Consider the following 17,265-nt stretch of genomic DNA (forward strand, 5'->3'; position numbering starts at 1 on the left):
CGCATGCGGTGAGGGCAGCGCGGCGGCCATCTTGGAGGTTGGCATGGAAATGGTGACGTGTTTCCCCTGCCCGACCTATCTTTGGAACACAACGCCGTGGCGCTCCAAGGAGCCGAAGCCAAGCGGCGGCCATCTTGTTTATGGGCACATACTTATGACACTCGGTTTGCCACCATATTTGTTGAGGGCACATTTTGCCAGTCCTGATTGGTGGACATGTTGTACTTTATGGGGGGGGGAAATACCCCCTCATCCGCCATCTTTGTTATGGGCAATGAGTTTGGCGAGGCAGAGAATGCCGGTTTGTTATTCTAGGGTCTCCCAAAAGCACTGGGGACGCCCACTCCTCTTTGAAAGCTTATGCTCTAATAAATTTGTTAGTCTCTAAGGTGCCACAAGTCCTCCTTTTCTTTTCACTCCTCTTTGAGTTACTGTAGGGTCTCCCCAAAACACGAGTGGCTCTGGGCATGGTTATGTTATTGTAGGGTCTCCCAAAAATGGTGAGCATGCCTCCCTGTTTGTGTTATTGTAGGGTCTCCCCAAACCGCTAGAGGCCCCAGGCATGTTTATGTTATTGCAGCGTTTCCCCCAAGACACTAAGGACGCCGGGTGGGGAGGGCCCCCGAGACGTCGCCAAGTCCAGCCCCCCTGTGCTGAGGCCAGGCCGGGCCTGAGGGGGCTTTGTCCAAACTGCTCTTACACCCTCCCGGGATGGGGATCCCACGACGCCCCCCCCCCCCCCACCGGAGGCAGATTCTAGCCCCTGAGAGCGAGAAAGTTTCTCCTAAAGTTTCTCCTAATCGCCGACCGAAATGGCCCTGGCCGCCCTTCGCTCGTGTGTGCGACTCCCAAGCCCCAGAAACCCTGCAGGGGCCGGCCTTTGGGTGTGTTATTGTAGGGCCCGCCACGCTAGAGTTGCCAGCCACAGGGCTCCCCCAAAACCCTACGGGCGGCGCCAGCCCTGTTCTTGGAGGGGCTTCTGGAAACACAGAGCTATCCACACCGGTTTGTTATTGTAGGGTTCCTCACAAGCATCAGCCGCCCGCCCTCTTCTTGTTATTATAGGGTCTCCTGAGGCTCAGTGTGATTGCAAGGAGGGGGTCCCTTGCAAACACCCAGCTACCCACACTGGTTTATTATTGTAGGGTCTCATGTAAGCTGCTGGCCCTGTTCTTGCAAGGTTTCCTGCAAGCGCCGTTATTGTTGGATCTCCTGGAGGCCCCCAGAGCCCCTCCCCCACTGCACTGTTTACCGTAGGGCCCCCCTGTCTCAGTGGGCGTGGGGTCGCTCCCACCCACGGGACTCTGGACTCCGGCGAGTTACCGATTAACGTGGGCGGGGGGGCAAAGGTGAGCCGGCCAGAGGGACAAGGGCCTGCAGACAGCCCCGAACCCGGCCCTCACCGGCCATGTTCCAGCGCACCTGGTCTTACCTGCTGTACCTGTACGGGGCCCTGATCACCGCCCTGAGCCCATGCACCCCCCCAGCCCCACTGCCAGCCAGCAGGCTGGACGGGGACCAGGTAGCTAGCACTGGGGCGTCGGCCGGGGAAAAACCCCTTCCCAGGATCAGGGTGTCTGGGGATCCCCAGGGGTGGGGGCAGTGAAGGTTGGGGGGAACTCAGGGGAAGGCAGGGAATCAGGCTTGGGGACCCCTGAGAGGCAGGGAAGGGTGTGGGGTTTCCTAGCCAGTACTTGGGTCTCTGTGGGGGAAGGTGCAGGGGGGCGGCTGTTGGGGAGGTCTGGGGGGGTCTCTGCAAGACCCTGACCCCCCGCAGTTCCCCTGGCAGTACCTGGGCACCTGGCACTTCATTGCTGCAGCAGCAGCCACCCCTGCAGCCCTGAAGACCTTCGCGGGCACCGACGGCTCCGTCTTCCACATGGGGCAGGGCCCCCAGCCCCAACGTTTGCAGCTCCGCGCCGCCCTCCGCCTGTGAGTGGGGCCCAGCCCCCCAACCCCCTCCAGCCCCCCCACTCCAGGGCACGCCCCATTGGCCGTGCCCAATGCTCAGGCTTCAGGGTCTCACTGGTGGGTCAGGAAGGGATCCCCCCGGTTCCAGGGATTTTACTTTTCTCCCTCTGAAGGACCTCGGCGGGTGGGGCGGTGGCCGTGGGATGTCTCTGTGCGTCGTCCCGGCCGGCTGTTACCCACTTCCCCCAGGCCACACGGATGCCAGACACAGGGTGGGGAAGGACTCGGCCTCCAGCTCCAAGGGGCCACAACCCCCTTTGGGTGGTTCGCAGCGGGATGAGCCGGGCAGCTCGCCCCAAATCGGTTTCCGGCCATCGGTGGGGCGGGGCTCGGGCCCCTCTGTGGGGCTCTGGGCGTGGCTGAGAGGATGGGGCTGGCAGCTTGTCAGACGGGACGCTCAGTGGCCCCTCCTCCCACGCTCCCCAGTGTCCAGCCACCCCCCTCCACCTGGCTCCCCAAAGTCCCCTCCAGCTGACCCCCCCTCTTCCCCCACCCAGGAAATCAGGGGGCTGCATGCCCAGATCCTGGATTTATCTGCTTAAGGAAGGGAGCACGGACCTGGCCACAGAAGGTGAGTGGTGCCCCTCACTCCCAACCCGCAGCCCCCTGCCAGCCCAGCCCTGCCCCCCCAGTGCTGCCGGTGCCCCTCACTCCCAACCCGCAGCCCCCTGCCAGCCCAGCCCTGCCCCCCCAGTGCTGCCGGTGCCCCTCACTCCCGACCTGCAGCCCCCTGCCAGCCCAGCCCTGGGCTCCCCCCCAGCTCTGCTGATGCCCCTGACTCCCAACCTGCAGCCCCCTGCCAGCCCAGCCCTGGGCCCCCTCCAAGCCCTGTCGGAGACCCTCATTCCTGACCTGCAGCCCCCAGCTCCTGGCTCTGTCTCCCCCCTCACAGGCCGGCCAGGGATGAGAACCGAGCTGTTCTCCAGCAAGTGTCCAGACACCATCATTGTCCAGGAAAGTGACCGAGACTATCAAAGAATCCTGCTGTACTGTGAGTGGGAGCCCGGACTCCTGGGTTCTCTCCCTGACTCCGGGAGGGGCGTGGGGGCTGGGGGTGAGAGCCGGGAGGCTGGAAGCCAGGACTCCTGGGTTCTATCCTGGTTCTGAGGTTTCTCTCCCTGTCCCCCAGCCCGCACCCCCCACCTGGCCAGTGAGTGCATTGAGGATTTCCGGAACCAAGCCTACTGCCTGGACATGGAAGAATTCCTGCTTATCCCCCGCAGCCAAGGTAACACCCGGATGAGTGGGGTCTTTGGGGGGGTCCCTCCCCACCCCATTGGCCAGTGGGATTAGCTTGGGGGGAAGGGGGTGGGTTGGGAGAGGGAGGAGGTTTTGGGGGTAGATTTAGGGGAAGGGGTTTGAGAGGCGCTGGGAAGAAGGGAAGTTGTGGGGGAGGTTTGGGGGGTCAGGAGGGGGTTGGGCAGGTGTTGGGGAGATGGGGAGGTTTGGGGGGCATGGAAGAGAATTGGGGGTAGGTTATTGGGTCACCAAAATGCTCACTGACACACAACCCCACCCCGAAATCTCTCTCCCCTTCCCACCCCATGGGGTGATTCCCCACACACACACACCTCTAACTCTCTCCCTCTTCTCCGCCCCCTAGACACCTGCCAGCTTCAGGATTCCTGATTGACCCACTGCCAGGTGAGCTGAGCCTCAGGGCCCCCCCCCATTCCCTGCCCTTCCCAGGGGCCCCACACCCACTGACCTGGCTGGAGTGCGCCAGGTCTCAACCAGATTTCCCGCTCCCCCCCCCACCCGCCTGGCCTCCAGAGACCGACTCCCCATATCTGGTGGGAGTGGTAGTGGCTGTTATTGAAGTTTGTGGGGGCAGATCTCCTGGGTCTCTCCCACCGCACCAACTCGGGGGGGCTCTGCGGGGCCCATGTTTCCCATTGGATGCTGAAATTGTCATTGTTTGAAGGCTCAGACGGTTTTCCATCTCAGGCCTTTCTCTGTTCCTTTCCTGCCTCTCTGCCAGCCCCCCAAGCTGCTGTGACTGGCCCCCCGAGGAAACGCCCCCCCAAAGACTGACCCCCTCATTCGCCTGGAGGAAGAAACCCCATTTCCACAGAGCCTGTCAAATAAATCCTGATTCTGCCGCATCTGTGACAACGTGTCCCTAAGCGCTGGTTTGGACTCACAGACACATGGGGCATAGCCAGTGGTGGGGGGAGCCCAGGGCTGGGCTGGCAGGGAGCTGCGGGTCAGGAGTGAGGAGAGCCGGCAGAGTTGTGGGGGGCAGGGGCAGACTGGTATATTCTACTGGACTCCCTGGGGCTATTTGATGCTTACTTAAAGGAAACATCTTTCCCGTGTAACGTTGGGAAATTCTCATCTGCCTTTGGGCCTCAGTTTCCCCACTTGTTAAATGGGACGAATGATCCAGATTTGGTGGACCCTCCGAACGCCCCAGGGCAGGGACGGTCTCTCACGATCTGTCTGTGCAGTGCCCGGTGTGACGGGGCCCTCAGCTCTGTCTGGGGCTCTGTGCAAAGTGGGGTCCCCCATCTAGGTCAGACGGTCCGTGTGATGGAATGGGGTTGGGGGGGCAGTCTCGGTCGGGCCACATAAGAAAACCATTCCAGGCCGGCCACTCATTGACTGTCAAATTTTCCATTTTATTTAAATAAAACACAGGTTTAAAACCCAGCATGGAAGCTGGGCTCCGGAATCGGCTCTCAAGCACTGGTCTGGATTGATCCACAGATAAAGTTCACCGATTTCCGTCCTCCCCCCTGCTCCCGTGCTGCTCCAGAGCAGAGCAAGTTCAGGTCCGATCCTGCTGCCCAGGAGACGGTGCAGCAAACCCCGCAGGAGGACCCTGCCTCTAATGCCCCTGCCCCACACCGTACATGCGGATCTAGACCCCACAGACTGGATTTGGGGCAGAGCTGGGGGGGTTGCAGGCCTGGATTGAGGGGCACCAGCAGAGCTGGAGGAGGAGGTCAGGCAGGTGAACAGGGCAGGATCACATACAAAGTCTTTTCTCAACTCAAATCTCCTTTCAACTGTGTTCTGGATCAGAGACGTTCTAGATCAGGGTGATCTGGAGAGTGCAAGGAATTATTGTCTAGCACACGCTGCAGAGAAAAGACAGCAGGAAACTGGTCTGGGGTTGGGTGCAGGGTGGGTCATGCTAGATTCTCCCTATGCTGGGTGGGTTTCTTCCAGAATCCGGTGGAAGAGCAGGGATGCTGGGAAAGTTGTTCTAGATCATGCATGGGAGAAGGGAGCTTCCTGTAGACTCCAGACCCTAAGGCTCATTCTAGGACATTTCTGGGAAGGGCCGAGGGAGCTCTAGATTTTAGCACAAAGAGGGGTGGGGTTCTGGACTGTCCCAGAGCATGTTCTAGATTACACCAGGTCTCTGGAGCGGTGTAGATCGCAGAGGGAGGTACTGGGGGCTGCAACAGATGATATCTCAGCAGTGAGCGCATGGGCTAGAACACAAGGCAAGGGGAATGGACCTTCTAGATCACATCCAGGAGCTGGAGGGTTCGTTCTAGATTGCAGAGCGACAGGGGGCTGCTGGTGAGAATCGTTGCAAGGAGATGGAGTGTCCCCCAGAGATAGGGGGCTCGCTCTGGATTGTGTGGCAAAGCGGGCACTTGGGGTTGCTCTAGATTGTGTCGAATAGGAGCTTAGTCCTAGAACTTGTGTGATGGCTGATGGCAAAGAGGCGGAGACCAGAGGTCTTTTCTAGGTCAGATGCCAGAGGCTTCCCACAGGGACTGGCTCTAGCCTCCAAACCAGCAGGCCTCCCTCAGGAGCTATCCTCAGGAGAAGTTCTAGATTATAACAGCAGGGTCTAGATTGTGCACTGGCCTGTTCCAGTAGCACGTAGTGTTGGTAGGGTTGGTGACATGTTCTACACTATCACTGGCACCTCTTGTTTCTAGATTGGTCACCAAAGTTTTGAATCATGCCTTGTATTTCCTATCTGGGTTGTTCTAGATCACTTTGGCGTAGGGATGGGATGTGGTGTTCCTTAAAGACCACAGCACATGTCCTGAAGGCTGGCTGTGGCGGTCAGTTCTAGATAACATCACCATGGTGATGGAGTTTGCTCTAGATCTGCGCAAGATTAGAAGCAATGGGGTGGGGGGCTGGTCTATAAGAGGGTGACGGTGTCTATCCCCACCACACCTGAGCTGGGAGACCCAAGTCATGTCCTAGATCGTTCTAGAGCGGGAACATGGGATCACCCCAGCTGGGAGCCCAGGATGCGGGGCGGGGGTTCTAGACCTCCCCTCTCCCTCTGTCATGTTCTCTCCCTCTCAGCCCCCCATCTCCATTTTCAGACCCCTCCCCGGGAGTCCCCTCCCCTGGCATCCGCCACCAAGGAAGGGGGTTATTGCTAAGAAGAGACCCCCCCACACACCCCCAACACAGAATCCCTCTTCCCACGGCTCAGCTAGCTCCACTCCTTTGGTTCTGACCCCCCCAGATACCCCTCCCCCCATTTCTCCCTTCCCTGTGGTCCCAAATCCTTCGCCCTCCCTGATCCGGAGCAGTTCCGATCCACTTCCCCCTCCCCCGCAGATCCAGCTGCAGCTTGGCTGGATCCCAGCAGTTCTGATTGGTTCCTTCCCTGCGGTGGTTCTGACACCCACCCCACCCCCCAAACTCCTGAGCCAGCCACTCCCCCGCCCCCCTCTCACAAGTGCCGGGGGCGGAGTCTTGTGTCTCTGTACCCACGGGGGGCGGGGCTAGGTCCTGGTGCCCTCACCCTCACAGTGCCGGGGGGCGGAGTCTCGTGTCTCCACGTGGAAAGTGGGCGGAGCTCGATCCTCACACACACCCCCAGACGCTGGTGACCTTGTGGTTTATTGCAGAGGTGCGAGGTGAACGGGCGGGGCTGTCACTCCGTCCTCTCTGCCTCTGCCCCGCCGCCGGGGTCCACTCCCCCCGGGACTGCCCCGCTCTCCTCCTCCTCGGTGGCCTGGATACTCACACACAGCACCAGGGTCTGCAGGAAGCCGTAGAGGCAAGCGAACTGCAGCAGGTATTCCTGGACCAGCCACAGGGCCAGGTACATCCCGTAGGTGGTGACAAGGAAGGTGGCCAGCCCGTGGAGCCAGACTTTCAGGGGCCCCCTGAACCCCAAAATATCCAGGAGCAGCCGGAAAGCCGGGGAGCAGGCACAGAGCAGAGTCACCACGCAGAGGTCAAACAGGTGCCGGGCGAAGTTGAAACAAATCTGGAAATGCTCCGGGATGTCGGGCGACGGCTGGTTGGGGGACAGATACTGAAGGACCTGTGAGATCCTAGAGAAGAGGCCCTCTCCCGGCGTGGGGCCCGGATCCCTGGCGCGTCCCCATTCGATCAGAGCCAGGAGGCGCCGGGTACCCCACCACTGGGATTTCCGGGGGGCCTCCGTCGGCCCACCCTCTTTTCCTGCCGCACGCCCCCACCAGGGGAGTTTTGTCAGCCAGGCCTTGGCTCTGTTTAGGGACATGGGAAGAAACTGGCGAGAATCCAGCGCCCCGAATAAAATCAGCACTGGGGACGGAGGGAGCAGTGAGAGGGGTCCAGACCTTGGGGGACTAGCCAGCTCCTCTCTCCAACGCACCGGCCTCCCCTAAACTCTCTCTGGGGCGTTTTACCCTCTAAAGTCAGCTTCCACAAAAACCTGGTTAGGTCAGGGTCCCATGCTGCTCCCCAGAACCAGATGCCAGCTCCTTGATTTTGCGGTATCAGAAACCCTTCACTCCACAATAGCCAGGAATTTCCTCCGTGTCCGGGTTAATTTTAGTACCGCTGGCAGCTGCTGTCACCCAAAGATCTGAATCTTCGTAAGTTTCACTCCCTCAGTCCTCTCTGCTGGGCCCGGGGTCCTTCACCCCAAAATACTGGTCCCTTAGCCAATCTGGATGTGTGATGTCAAGGTCCAATTCTATCCGCCAGCGCCAGGGCTAACAGAACCCCAAAATATCTCTTCAACCAACAGAGACAAATCCTTGTTGATTTCATCCCCTGAATTCTCTGGGCTGGGGGCAGAGCTCAGATACCTCCAAAAATATGGCTCCTTGTTAATTTCACCCCCTGAATTGTATCCACTGGAAATGTTGCTAATTCACCCCAAAGTGCTGGGGGCCCCCAAAACACACACCGGGCAGTTCAATCTACCCCAACATGTCTCTTCTGCCAGCAAGAACTGTCCACCCCCAGCAAAATACTGACCCTTGGAAAAATACCGATCTTCATCAATTTCATTCCCCTGACTCTCTGGGACAGGAAACCCCCGAAATTCTCAGTCCCCTGAAAGATACAGCAGCTGGTTTGTTTCAGGCTCACATCCTCAGTGCTGGGTCACCCCAGTATCGCTAGTCCCCCTGAAACAGACAAATCCTCGTTAGGATCCAATCGCAGCTGGACTGATACACCCCAAAATACTTCTTCTTTGTCCTACACCAATTCTCCTCACAGCAGAAATAAGACATCCCCAAATATTGCGTCCCTGAAACATTAAGGGCAGATCACAGCACGGTTCATGCACCCTAATATTTTTACCCCATCTCTGAATGGTAAAAGTCCTTAGAAAAATCTCATCCCCTTACAACCCATCCCAGCTGATTAATTTCACCCCTACATTGTCAGTGCTGGTGAGGTCACCCTCCCAAACACTGTACCCCAAATCCAGCAATCCTCGCTGGTCAGGTGCACCGGTTGCCACGTGTAATGGAGCTTTGCACCCCAAAATATTGATCCTCTGACAGACAAATCCCATTAAGTTCAGTCTCTATTTCTCTGTGCTGGTGGCAGTAGGCACCCCAAAAGTACTGCTCCCCCTCAAATACCAGCGGGCTGATTTCACCCCCATATGGCCGATGATGGGGGAGGAAACACCCCTGAAATATCGAGCTCACCCTGAAATGCCAGCTACTTTACCCCACAGTATTACCCCGGTTCTGGCAGGGAAAGCACCCCCAAAACGACAGCAAGTCAATTTCATCCCCACATTGTCAGGGAGGGCAGCAGAGGTTCGCAGCCCCCAAAAATATCCAGCCCACCCTGAAACGCCCCCGCTGATTCCTTTCAAAGCCCCATCCTCCCTGCTTGTTCCGGCAGAGGGGGGTACAACCCGAAATAGGGATCCCCGAAACACACACCCACACTATAGCTGGTTCGGGTACCCCCCCCAAACTCCCTGCTCCCACAAAACAACAAAGCGGGTGGATTTCACCCCCAAACTTTCCACGGTGGGGGAAGTGGCACCCCCAAAATCCTGCCCCGCTCCCCCCAGTGTAATCCCTCCCCGTTTTCAGCTCTCTCTGACCTGCTGGGGCGGGGGGGGGTCCCCGGGAAATCTCGCTCCATGGCTGCTCCCAACCGGCCTCGCAGGCGGGGCCCCGCTGCTGAGTCCTGGGGCACCGAGCACCCCCTAAGTGTGGGGGGGACCCGACGGGGGGAGCTGCGGGCCCGGGAGCGTGGCAGGGAGGGGGAAAAGACTCCGCGCCCAGCCCGAGATGGGGGAAAATCCAGCAGCTGATCGGGTTTCAGGAAGGACCGGATTGGGCAGGGACTCCCCGGGCAAGGGGTGGGGCCTCTGGGGAGCCCGGACTCCTGGGTTCTCTCCCGGCTCTGCGAGGGAAGTGGGGGCGGGTGGGTTAGAGCGGGGGGGGGGGGCTGGGAGCCCGGACTCCTGGGTTCTCTCCCGGCTCTGGGAGGGGAGTGGGGGCGGGTGGGTTGGGGGGCGCCTGGGAGCCCGGACTCCTGGGTTCTCTCCCGGCTCTGGGAGGGAAGTGGGGGCGGGTGGGTTAGAGGAGGGGGGTCTGGGAGCCCGGACTCCTGGGTTCTCTCCCGGCTCTGGGAGGGAAGTGGGGGCGGGTGGGTTGGGGGGGGGGCTGGGAGCCCGGACTCCTGGGTTCTCTCCTGGCTCTGGGAGGGGAGTGGGGGCGGGTGGGTTGGGGGGCGCCTGGGAGCCAGGGATCCTGGGTTCTCTCCCGGCTCTGCGAGGGAAGTGGGGGCGGGTGGGTTGGGGGGCGCCTGGGAGCCCGGACTCCTGGGTTCTTTCCCCGGCTCTGGGAGGGGAGCGGGGGCGAGCGGTTAGAGCGGGGGGGGCTGGGAGCCCGGACTCCTGGGTTCTTTCCCCGGCTCTGGGAGGGGAGCGGGGGCTGGTGGGTTAGAGCGGGGGGGGCTGGGAGCCCGGACTCCGGGGTTCTTTATCATACAGCGTGTATGGTAACCCCCATTGTTTCATGTTCTCTGTGTGTGTATATCAATCTCCCCTCTGTATTTTCCACCAAATGCATCCGATGAAGTGAGCTGTAGCTCACGAAAGCTTATGCTCAAATAAATCTGCTAGTCTGTAAGGTGCCACAAGTCCTCCTTTCCTTTTTGTAATCACAGGTTTCAGAGCAGCAGCCGTGTTTGTCTGTATTCGCAAAAAGAACAGGAGTACTTGTGGCACCTTAGAGACTAACAAATTTATTAATTTATTATTTATTTATTAACAAATTTATTAGAGCATGTATTAGAGCACCGAATGCATCCGATGAAGTGAGCTGTAGCTCACGAAAGCTGATGCTCTAATAAATTTGTTAGTCTCTAAGGTGCCACAAGTACTCCTGTTCTCTTTCCTTTTTGGGTTCTCTCCCCGGCTCTGGGAGGGGAGTGGGGGCTGGTGGTTAGAGTAGCGGGGGGGGCTGGGAGCCAGGACGCCTGGGTTCTCTCCCCGGCTCTGGGACAGGGCAGACCCTACAATAACTAAAGAACTGGGGGCAGCCCTGGGTCCTGAAGGGACCCTCTCGCCATAACAGGCTGCCAGTCTCTTTACCCACAACAAAGATGGCGGAGGGGGGGAGGCTGCGCCATTAGGTATAAGAGAGAAAAGCGCCCCCTTGACCACATCCAAAATGGCCACCAACCTAGATTCAGCGCATCGGAGCCGCCAGATCTTGCCCTAAACAAAGATGGCGGTCGGGGGCTGCCCTGGTAAACCAATGGGAACAGGTCTATCCGCAGCCCACCTCCAAGATGGCTGCGCACCCCGGCTTCGCTATTTTATTTGAAAGGGCTGCCCTTAGCAAACATGGCGCTTACTGCCTTCAATACGCATGTGCGACCGTGGAAGCCCCATAGAGGTCCTTCGTGTGCATGTAGCTGACGGCTAAGTGCCTGCGCGGATTTTGACCCAGAAGGACCCAGTCACTCCGTCGCCGGCCGGCTCAGAAGAAGCAGACATGCCGATCCACGCGGGATGAGCCAGGGGACCTCTGCGGGAGTGGGGAGCCCTGACAGTAGCGCAAGCCCCAGGCTGCAGGAGCGGCTCAGGCGTTCGCCTCCGGCAGCCCCACTCCTCCACGGGAGGGGGAGAGCAGGGACGGACCCTCCGGGGGCGCGCATGCTCAGTCGGACAGTAGAGGTTAGCGTTGCTAGGGTGAGGAGAGCCCCGCCCCTCCTACGCACTCAGCCCCCAGCCCTACAGCGAATCGCGACCGCAGCGGAAGTAGGCGGAGACTGACGTCAGCACGCTGCACCGGAAGTCAGCGTGCATTTTGCCCGCGTACCGGAAACGGTCGAATGAGACCGGAAGCGGACCCCCGGGGACAGGAAGTGGGAGTGCCCCGCCCTAATCCCAGGGCCCCTCCCTGAGAAGTTTAAGGGGCAGAGGTCAACAAGTCACAGGGGGTTAAAGGGCAGGGGTCACAGCCTGCCCCAGCTGGCTCCCCTCCCCCCGCCCAAGGGATCCCCCCGAGGCAGCCAGGGCCCATAGGCAGGTGACCCCTGTAAAACCAGCCCCTGCCCCCCCCAGCCCAGCCCCCGCTGCCTCCCCCTGCCAGGGGGGAACCAGCCCCCCCTACGCGAAGAAAAAAAAACCTCCCTTTGTTCCACAGTTGTTTATTGAGGCAACATCCCTGTTCTTTACGTGACACCCCCCTGCGAGATGCTTGCAGTGCCCCCACTCCCGGCCCATAGCCCCTGGCTCCTGTCCACACTGAGCAGTGAGGCAGGCCTGGGCTGTGCAGTCTCCCCACTTCTCCTTTCACTTCCCCATTATTCAGTCCAGCTGCCTGTCCCATCACCCACGGAGCAGGCCCTGGATTCCAGTCTCCATCACAGCCAGAGGGGGTGCTGGTGAGTAACCAAAGCTGAAATCCAACAAGCACCCTTCCTTAGGAAACTAAGGAAGTACAAATGTAAAAGTTGATTAACATCAATGTTTTATACCAAGGCTTTTCAGTCCCCCCCCCCCAGGAGAATGGGCAGGACCCCTAAGCCACGATTCAGACCTCATGAACTTGAGCGAAGTCAAGCCAAACTCCAGGCTTTAGGACATGAGAGAGGGGGGCACTGGGATGTGCCAAGGATTCTGGAATTGGGGCTGCAGGTCAGCAGTGAGGGGCACAAGCAGTACTGGTGAGGAGCCCAGGGATGGGCTAGCAGTGGGCTGTGGACCCCAGAAGGCCTGGTGGGGGGAGCCATTGCTCAGGGCACTGCGAGGGTCATCACTGGGATCAGAGGGGACTCCCCTCCCCTCTAGTCTAGCAGATTCATCACAACAGCCACCCAGGGAATGAGACTGGGGTGACCCAGCTAGGGGCAGGAGAAGGACTTACCCAGACACCCCAGGAGCCTCCTTGCTGAATCCAAATGTCACAGTGCCTGCGAATCACCAAACAGGTGAGTTATGTCCCACAGGCAGGAGAAATAAAACAGAAGTCCTGGCTCCTAGCCTGTTTCCCCTGCTGTAACCACTAGACCCCACTCCTCTCCCAGAGCCAGGGTCAGAACTCAGGAGTCCTGGCTCCCAGACACACCCAACCCCCTACAACCCCACAAGTCTCTGGAGCAGGCTGCGTTGTCATTAGAGACTCTGATCCAATCTGGAGACCTCAGGGTCAGATCCAGCCAGCCAGGCCCTGGGGTGGGGGGAACCCGTTAGCTCAGGACAGATAGGTTCTGGTCACCCCATGTTACCAGTCTCCCCACCCCACCCCTCTGATCCCCAAGGGAGCAGGGTCAGTCTAAGTTGTGTTATTTCATGTGAATCCCAACCTTGAGCTGGGAGCTCCTGTCGAGGAACAAATCGTCACCCCCTGCTCCCCGGATCAGGGCCACCCAGCCCAACGACTCTACTCCCTGCAGCACAAGACCCTAGCACTGCCCTGGGGCAGTAGGGCCAACACTGACTGCTAGGGAGGAGCCCCCCCATCTCCTGTTTCCCACTCCTTACCCTGCCGCCGCACTGTTCTGGTCCTGCTCTCCATCCAGAGACCCCAGGGGTCTCACATCAGAGACAGACATGGGGTGAGAATCCAGCTGTGGGGGAATAGAGGAGAGAGGGTTAATGTCCTAGCCAGGTCAGGACTGAGGGGGACCCCAGGGCTGGGCTGGCAGGGGGCTTCGGGTCAGAAGTGAGGGGGCATTGGCAGGGCCGTTGCTCAGGGCGCTGCGAATATCGTCACTGGGGTCAGAGACTCTAGTCTAGCGGAATCATCATTGCAAGGGCCCCACAGGGACAAGCCGGGGGGAAGGGGGGGGGAGAGTGAGGGGCCAGAGCAGGGACTTACCCAGATGCCCCAGGGGCCTTAGCACCAGCTCCACACATCACCACCACCTGCAAATCACCAACAGATCATTTCCCCCTGCCAGGCAGAGAACCCAGAAGTTCTGGCTCCCACCCTAACCACGAGACCCCACTCCCCTCCCACAAGTCTGGAGCAGGTCAGACCCACCTGATTTCCCATCATTAGAAACTCCAGTCTGGTCTGATCTCACCAGTCCCTCCCCAGACCCCCCCCAGGACCACCCCACCCACTGTTCCTCCCTGTTGGCTCATCCCCTGTGTGACCCATTCTAACCCCAGACCATTTCCGGCAGGACGGCCCCTAGCCCGGTTCTGCGTTTCCACCTTTCCCCTTCCCAAGGGATGTACTTTCCACTTGTCTTTATTGAATTTCATCTGACTGAATTCACACCCATTCTCCAATGGGTCAAAATCATTGTGACTCCCAAGGGCTGGCAACCCCCCCCAGCTCGCTTCATCACCCTCCCGCTCTGTTAGCCAAGTCATTAATGGAAATACTGACTAGTACAGCCCAGAGCTGGGCTAATCAGGAGTGAGGGACACTGGCAGGGTTGGGGGGGCCCAGGGCTGGGCTAGCAGGGGGCTGCAGGTTGGGAGTGAGGGGCACCGTTGCTCAGGGCACTGCGTATCGTCACTGGGGGTCGGAGACTCTAGTCTAGCGGATTCATCATTGCAACAGCCCCCCCAGGAAGGAGCCGGGGGAAGGGGGGACCCAACCCAGCTGGAAGCGAGGGGCCAGGACAGGAACTTACCTAAACGCCCCCGCAGGGCCTCAGCGCCAGCTCCACTACTACCTGCAAACCGCCAACAGAGCATTTACCCCCTACCAGGCAGAGAATCCAGGAGTCCTGGCTCCCAGCCCCCCCCCCCGCACCCACCAGCTCCCCTCCCAGAGGGGGAGAGAACCCAGGAGTCCGGGCTCCCAGCCCCCGCTCTCTGGAGCGGGCTGGAGGCAAACCCCTTGTTCTCACTGGAGGCTTTAATCGGATCTCGGGGGCCCCCGGCCGACCCTCACCTAAGCCCCCCCGGCCAGGGACCTGTCCCTACTCCGGGATCCGGGGGGGGGGGGGCAGCCAGGTCGGGACAGACGGGTCCTGCCCCCCCCCGGCACAGGGGCTGCGGGACGGGAGTGAGGGGCAGCGGCAGGGACTCACCCAGCCCCCCAAGGCCGGCCAGCGGCGGGAGGGAACCCAGGCGTCCGGCCCCCCCATGACTCTGGCCCGAGCCGGCGCAGAGAGAGACACATGTGCTCGCTGCGCGGCTATTTATGGCGGGTCCTTCCCGGGCCCGGGCTGCCCTCGGCGCTGCCTGATCGCGGCCGCCCCGGCGGCCCTACAATAAACACGGGCCCCTGCGGGGGGGGGATGGGCGGGGTCCGGGCGACCCGACCATAACCAGGGCCCCCGGCCGCGCGGGGTCTGCCAGGACCCCGCCCTCCGCCCCCGTGCCCACATCCAACATGGCGGCCGCGGCCCAGCTGGAGGCGGTGCCCTTAACAAAGATGGCGGAACCCCAGGGGGCGGGGCTGTTTCTAAGGGGGTGGGAATGAGGAGCAGGTAGCAGGGGGCTTCCTGCCCTCCCCCCCTCATGCCCCATTACCTCCCCTGAGCCAGCCAGTCCCCCCTCATGAGAAAGGGGGCACACCCAGAATCGCGACTCAGGGGGCCCCACTGCCAGGCCTCACCCACTGCCCCCATTGCCCTCGCCCCACAGATCCTGGGAGAACAGGCCAAGGGTAGCCCCCCAGGCCCCCCATCAGGAAGTGGGGGATTTTCTCAGTGTTTTGCAGCAACACAGTGTGCGCCTCAGTTTCCCCTGTGCTGCATGTGTAACAAGGTGGCGGCGAGGGGGCTGTTGGTGCAGGGAACCATGGGTGACCTCACCCGGCAGCCAGGACCCCAGACAGCAACCTGGAGATGGGGGACCAAGGGACGGGTGACCGGGAGGCCCCACCCCCAGCAGCAGGGTCCAGCCAGGGGGAACAAAGGAGAGAAGAGGGGACCCCGAGCAGCCTGGGACAGAAGAAAAAAGGCGGAGGAGGGGCTGTCGGGGGAGGGGACATGAGGGCTCAGCTGGAAGGGGGGCAAGGAGCAGCCGGAGCCCCAGGGGACGGGGCCAGACCCAGCTGGCCGGGGCTGAGACTGGCCAGGCCTGAGCCCCTTGGACCTGTCAGGGCTGGGTCCAGAAGCTCACTAACCCCCCGGGTGACGCTGGCGGATAGTCCCTGCAGGCTGGAGATCGGGGGGCGACGCTCCCTCTGGAGGGACCCGGGGGACCGGAGCGAGCGGACTCCCTGAGGGGTCCCTGGCAGAGCAGGCAGCTGGAGGCTCAGAAGGGCAGTCGCGGGAGGCAGTGGGACTGAGCAGACCCCAGGAAGGGCCGTCACTGGCGGGGGCGACTCCCAGGGGCCGTACGGAGCCACGAAAGCCTGGGGGGCAGGAGGCTGCAGTCCGGGACACTCCCCCCGACAAAGTCCAGAATGTGGGTGTCCCTGTCGGAGATGCTGGGTAATGGGTTAATGACCAGGCAGGTGGGGTAACAGTGTTGGGATTTACTCTGCCCAGGAACAGGGGGCACCCCATATTAGAGAGCGTAGCCTAGCCCTGGGCTGCCCCCCACCTCGGCCCTGCCGGTGCCCCTCACTCCTGATCCGCAGCCCCCTGCTAGCCCAGTCCTGCCCCCCCAGCTCTGATGGTGCCCCTCACTCCCGACCTGCAGCCCCCCTTCCCCCCCGCTGTCCCTGCCTTGGCCCCCAAACTCTCCCGCAGCCCTGGCAGTGCCCCTCCGTCCACAGATGGTTCTTTGTTCCATAGAAACCAGACATACGAAAATCCCCCAACGGGTCCATCTCACCCACCCCCTGTGTGATCCCAAGGCTGGATCCTTCCCTCCAGCCCTGGCCCCGGGGCTTGGCCCTGCCCCATCCGACGTGTTCCCAGCCGCGGGGCTCCCAGCCCTACCCCCCATGGGAGACGCTTTCACAGCCTGACAAACCCATTGCAGCCGGGGCGTCTTTCCCGACCAGCCTGGTCACTTTCCCCCGAGCCCCCCGGCGCTCCATGTCCACGTCGGCGTTTTCCGCCAGGAGTTACAGGTGGCTGGGTAGGAAATCGAAGGCTGGTCCCGCGGTGAAGGCTCTCAGCTGGGACTCCGCAGATCGGGGCTCAATTCCCAGCTCCCTGGATCTCAACCCGTTTACCATTGTGGGCCACGTGTCCTGCCCTTAGGACGGAAGAACCCCAGGCCCCGCTACAGGCTGGGGACCGAGCGGCGAGGCGGCAGTGCTGTAGAGCAGGACCTGGCGGTTACAGGGGGCAAAGCTGGCTCTGCGTCAGCAGCGGGCCCTTGTGCCAAGAAAACCAACGGCAAACTGGGCTGTATTAGGAGGAGCGTTGCCAGCAGATCGAGGGACGTGATCGTTCACCTCCATTCGGCACTGGGGAGGCCCACACCTGGAGTGTTGCGTCCAGTTTTGGGGGGCCCCACTACAGAAGGGATGTGGACAAATTGGAGAGAGTCCAGCGGAGGGCAACAAACATGATCGGGGGGCTGGGGCGCAACTAACGAGGAGCGGCTGCTGGAACTGGGGTTATTTAGTCTGCAGCAGAGAGGAGTGAGGGGGGATTTGATAGCAGCCTTCACCTACCTGAAAGGGGTTCCAGAGAGGATGGAGCTAGAGGGCTCAGACCCTGCAGAGAGGCCACGTCACCCCAGATCCTGGCTCCCATGGTGCGGGGAGCATATGGGGCTCAGAGAGG

The 17,265-nt window shown here is 60.7% G+C and overlaps 2 protein-coding genes and 1 long non-coding RNA gene across 10 annotated transcripts; 1 reads left to right on the forward strand and 2 right to left on the reverse strand.

Annotated features, from left to right (window-relative positions):
- Nucleotides 1-424: 424 nt before the first annotated feature.
- Nucleotides 425-4,076, forward strand: APOM (apolipoprotein M). 3 transcript variants are annotated; one of them, XM_043497257.1, is made up of 7 exons: nt 425-1,522; nt 1,790-1,932; nt 2,469-2,542; nt 2,864-2,962; nt 3,101-3,199; nt 3,575-3,615; nt 3,953-4,076. In XM_043497257.1, exons 1-6 carry the CDS (start codon nt 1,409-1,411, stop codon nt 3,598-3,600), a joined length of 555 nt encoding a protein of 184 aa, XP_043353192.1. In that variant the 5' UTR covers nt 425-1,408; the 3' UTR covers nt 3,601-3,615; nt 3,953-4,076. The 3 variants fall into 3 exon arrangements, with proteins under 3 accessions (XP_043353192.1, XP_038226918.1, XP_043353193.1); XM_038370990.2 differs by having other exon boundaries at nt 427-1,522; nt 1,778-1,932; XM_043497258.1 differs by having other exon boundaries at nt 483-500; nt 1,778-1,932.
- Nucleotides 4,077-4,571: 495 nt separating this feature from the next.
- Nucleotides 4,572-11,037, reverse strand: C14H6orf47 (chromosome 14 C6orf47 homolog). 5 transcript variants are annotated; one of them, XM_038370989.2, is made up of 3 exons: nt 11,020-11,037; nt 8,247-8,309; nt 4,572-7,843 (listed from the first exon to the last, which is right to left on the reverse strand). In XM_038370989.2, the coding sequence occupies exon 3, from the start codon at nt 7,430-7,432 to the stop codon at nt 6,836-6,838; it is 597 nt and encodes a 198-aa protein (XP_038226917.1). In that variant the 5' UTR covers nt 7,433-7,843; nt 8,247-8,309; nt 11,020-11,037; the 3' UTR covers nt 4,572-6,835. The 5 variants fall into 5 exon arrangements, with proteins under 5 accessions (XP_038226917.1, XP_038226916.1, XP_043353190.1 ...); XM_038370988.2 differs by lacking the exon at nt 11,020-11,037 and adding an exon at nt 9,254-9,618; XM_043497255.1 differs by lacking the exon at nt 11,020-11,037 and adding exons at nt 8,567-8,724; nt 9,254-9,618 and having other exon boundaries at nt 4,572-8,309.
- Nucleotides 11,038-11,801: 764 nt separating this feature from the next.
- LOC119842619 lies at nt 11,802-14,781 on the reverse strand. Of its 2 annotated transcripts, none has more exons than XR_005288773.2 (6): nt 14,662-14,781; nt 14,260-14,301; nt 13,491-13,537; nt 13,154-13,239; nt 12,537-12,582; nt 11,802-12,100 (listed from the first exon to the last, which is right to left on the reverse strand). It is a non-coding gene; the product is annotated as an uncharacterized LOC119842619 (long non-coding RNA). The 2 variants fall into 2 exon arrangements; XR_006275681.1 differs by having other exon boundaries at nt 14,260-14,297; nt 14,662-14,736.
- Between the last annotated feature and the right edge of the window lie 2,484 nt (nt 14,782-17,265).

The sequence above is a fragment of the Dermochelys coriacea genome, chromosome 14 (genome assembly GCF_009764565.3).
Source record: "Dermochelys coriacea isolate rDerCor1 chromosome 14, rDerCor1.pri.v4, whole genome shotgun sequence".
In the NCBI taxonomy this organism is placed as follows: domain Eukaryota; kingdom Metazoa; phylum Chordata; order Testudines; family Dermochelyidae; genus Dermochelys; species Dermochelys coriacea.

Excerpts from the sequence above, each read along its gene's own strand:
- C14H6orf47 (XM_038370989.2), bottom strand. The coding sequence starts at position 7,432 with ATGTCCCTAAACAGAGCCAAGGCCTGGCTGACAAAACTCCCCTGGTGG.
- APOM (XM_038370990.2), top strand. The coding sequence starts at position 1,409 with ATGTTCCAGCGCACCTGGTCTTACCTGCTGTACCTGTACGGGGCCCTG. Across the intron at positions 2,543-2,863 it reads CACGGACCTGGCCACAGAAG|GCCGGCCAGGGATGAGAACC; the intron begins GTGAGTGGTGCC and ends CCCCCCTCACAG. Across the intron at positions 3,200-3,574 it reads GCTTATCCCCCGCAGCCAAG|ACACCTGCCAGCTTCAGGAT; the intron begins GTAACACCCGGA and ends TCCGCCCCCTAG.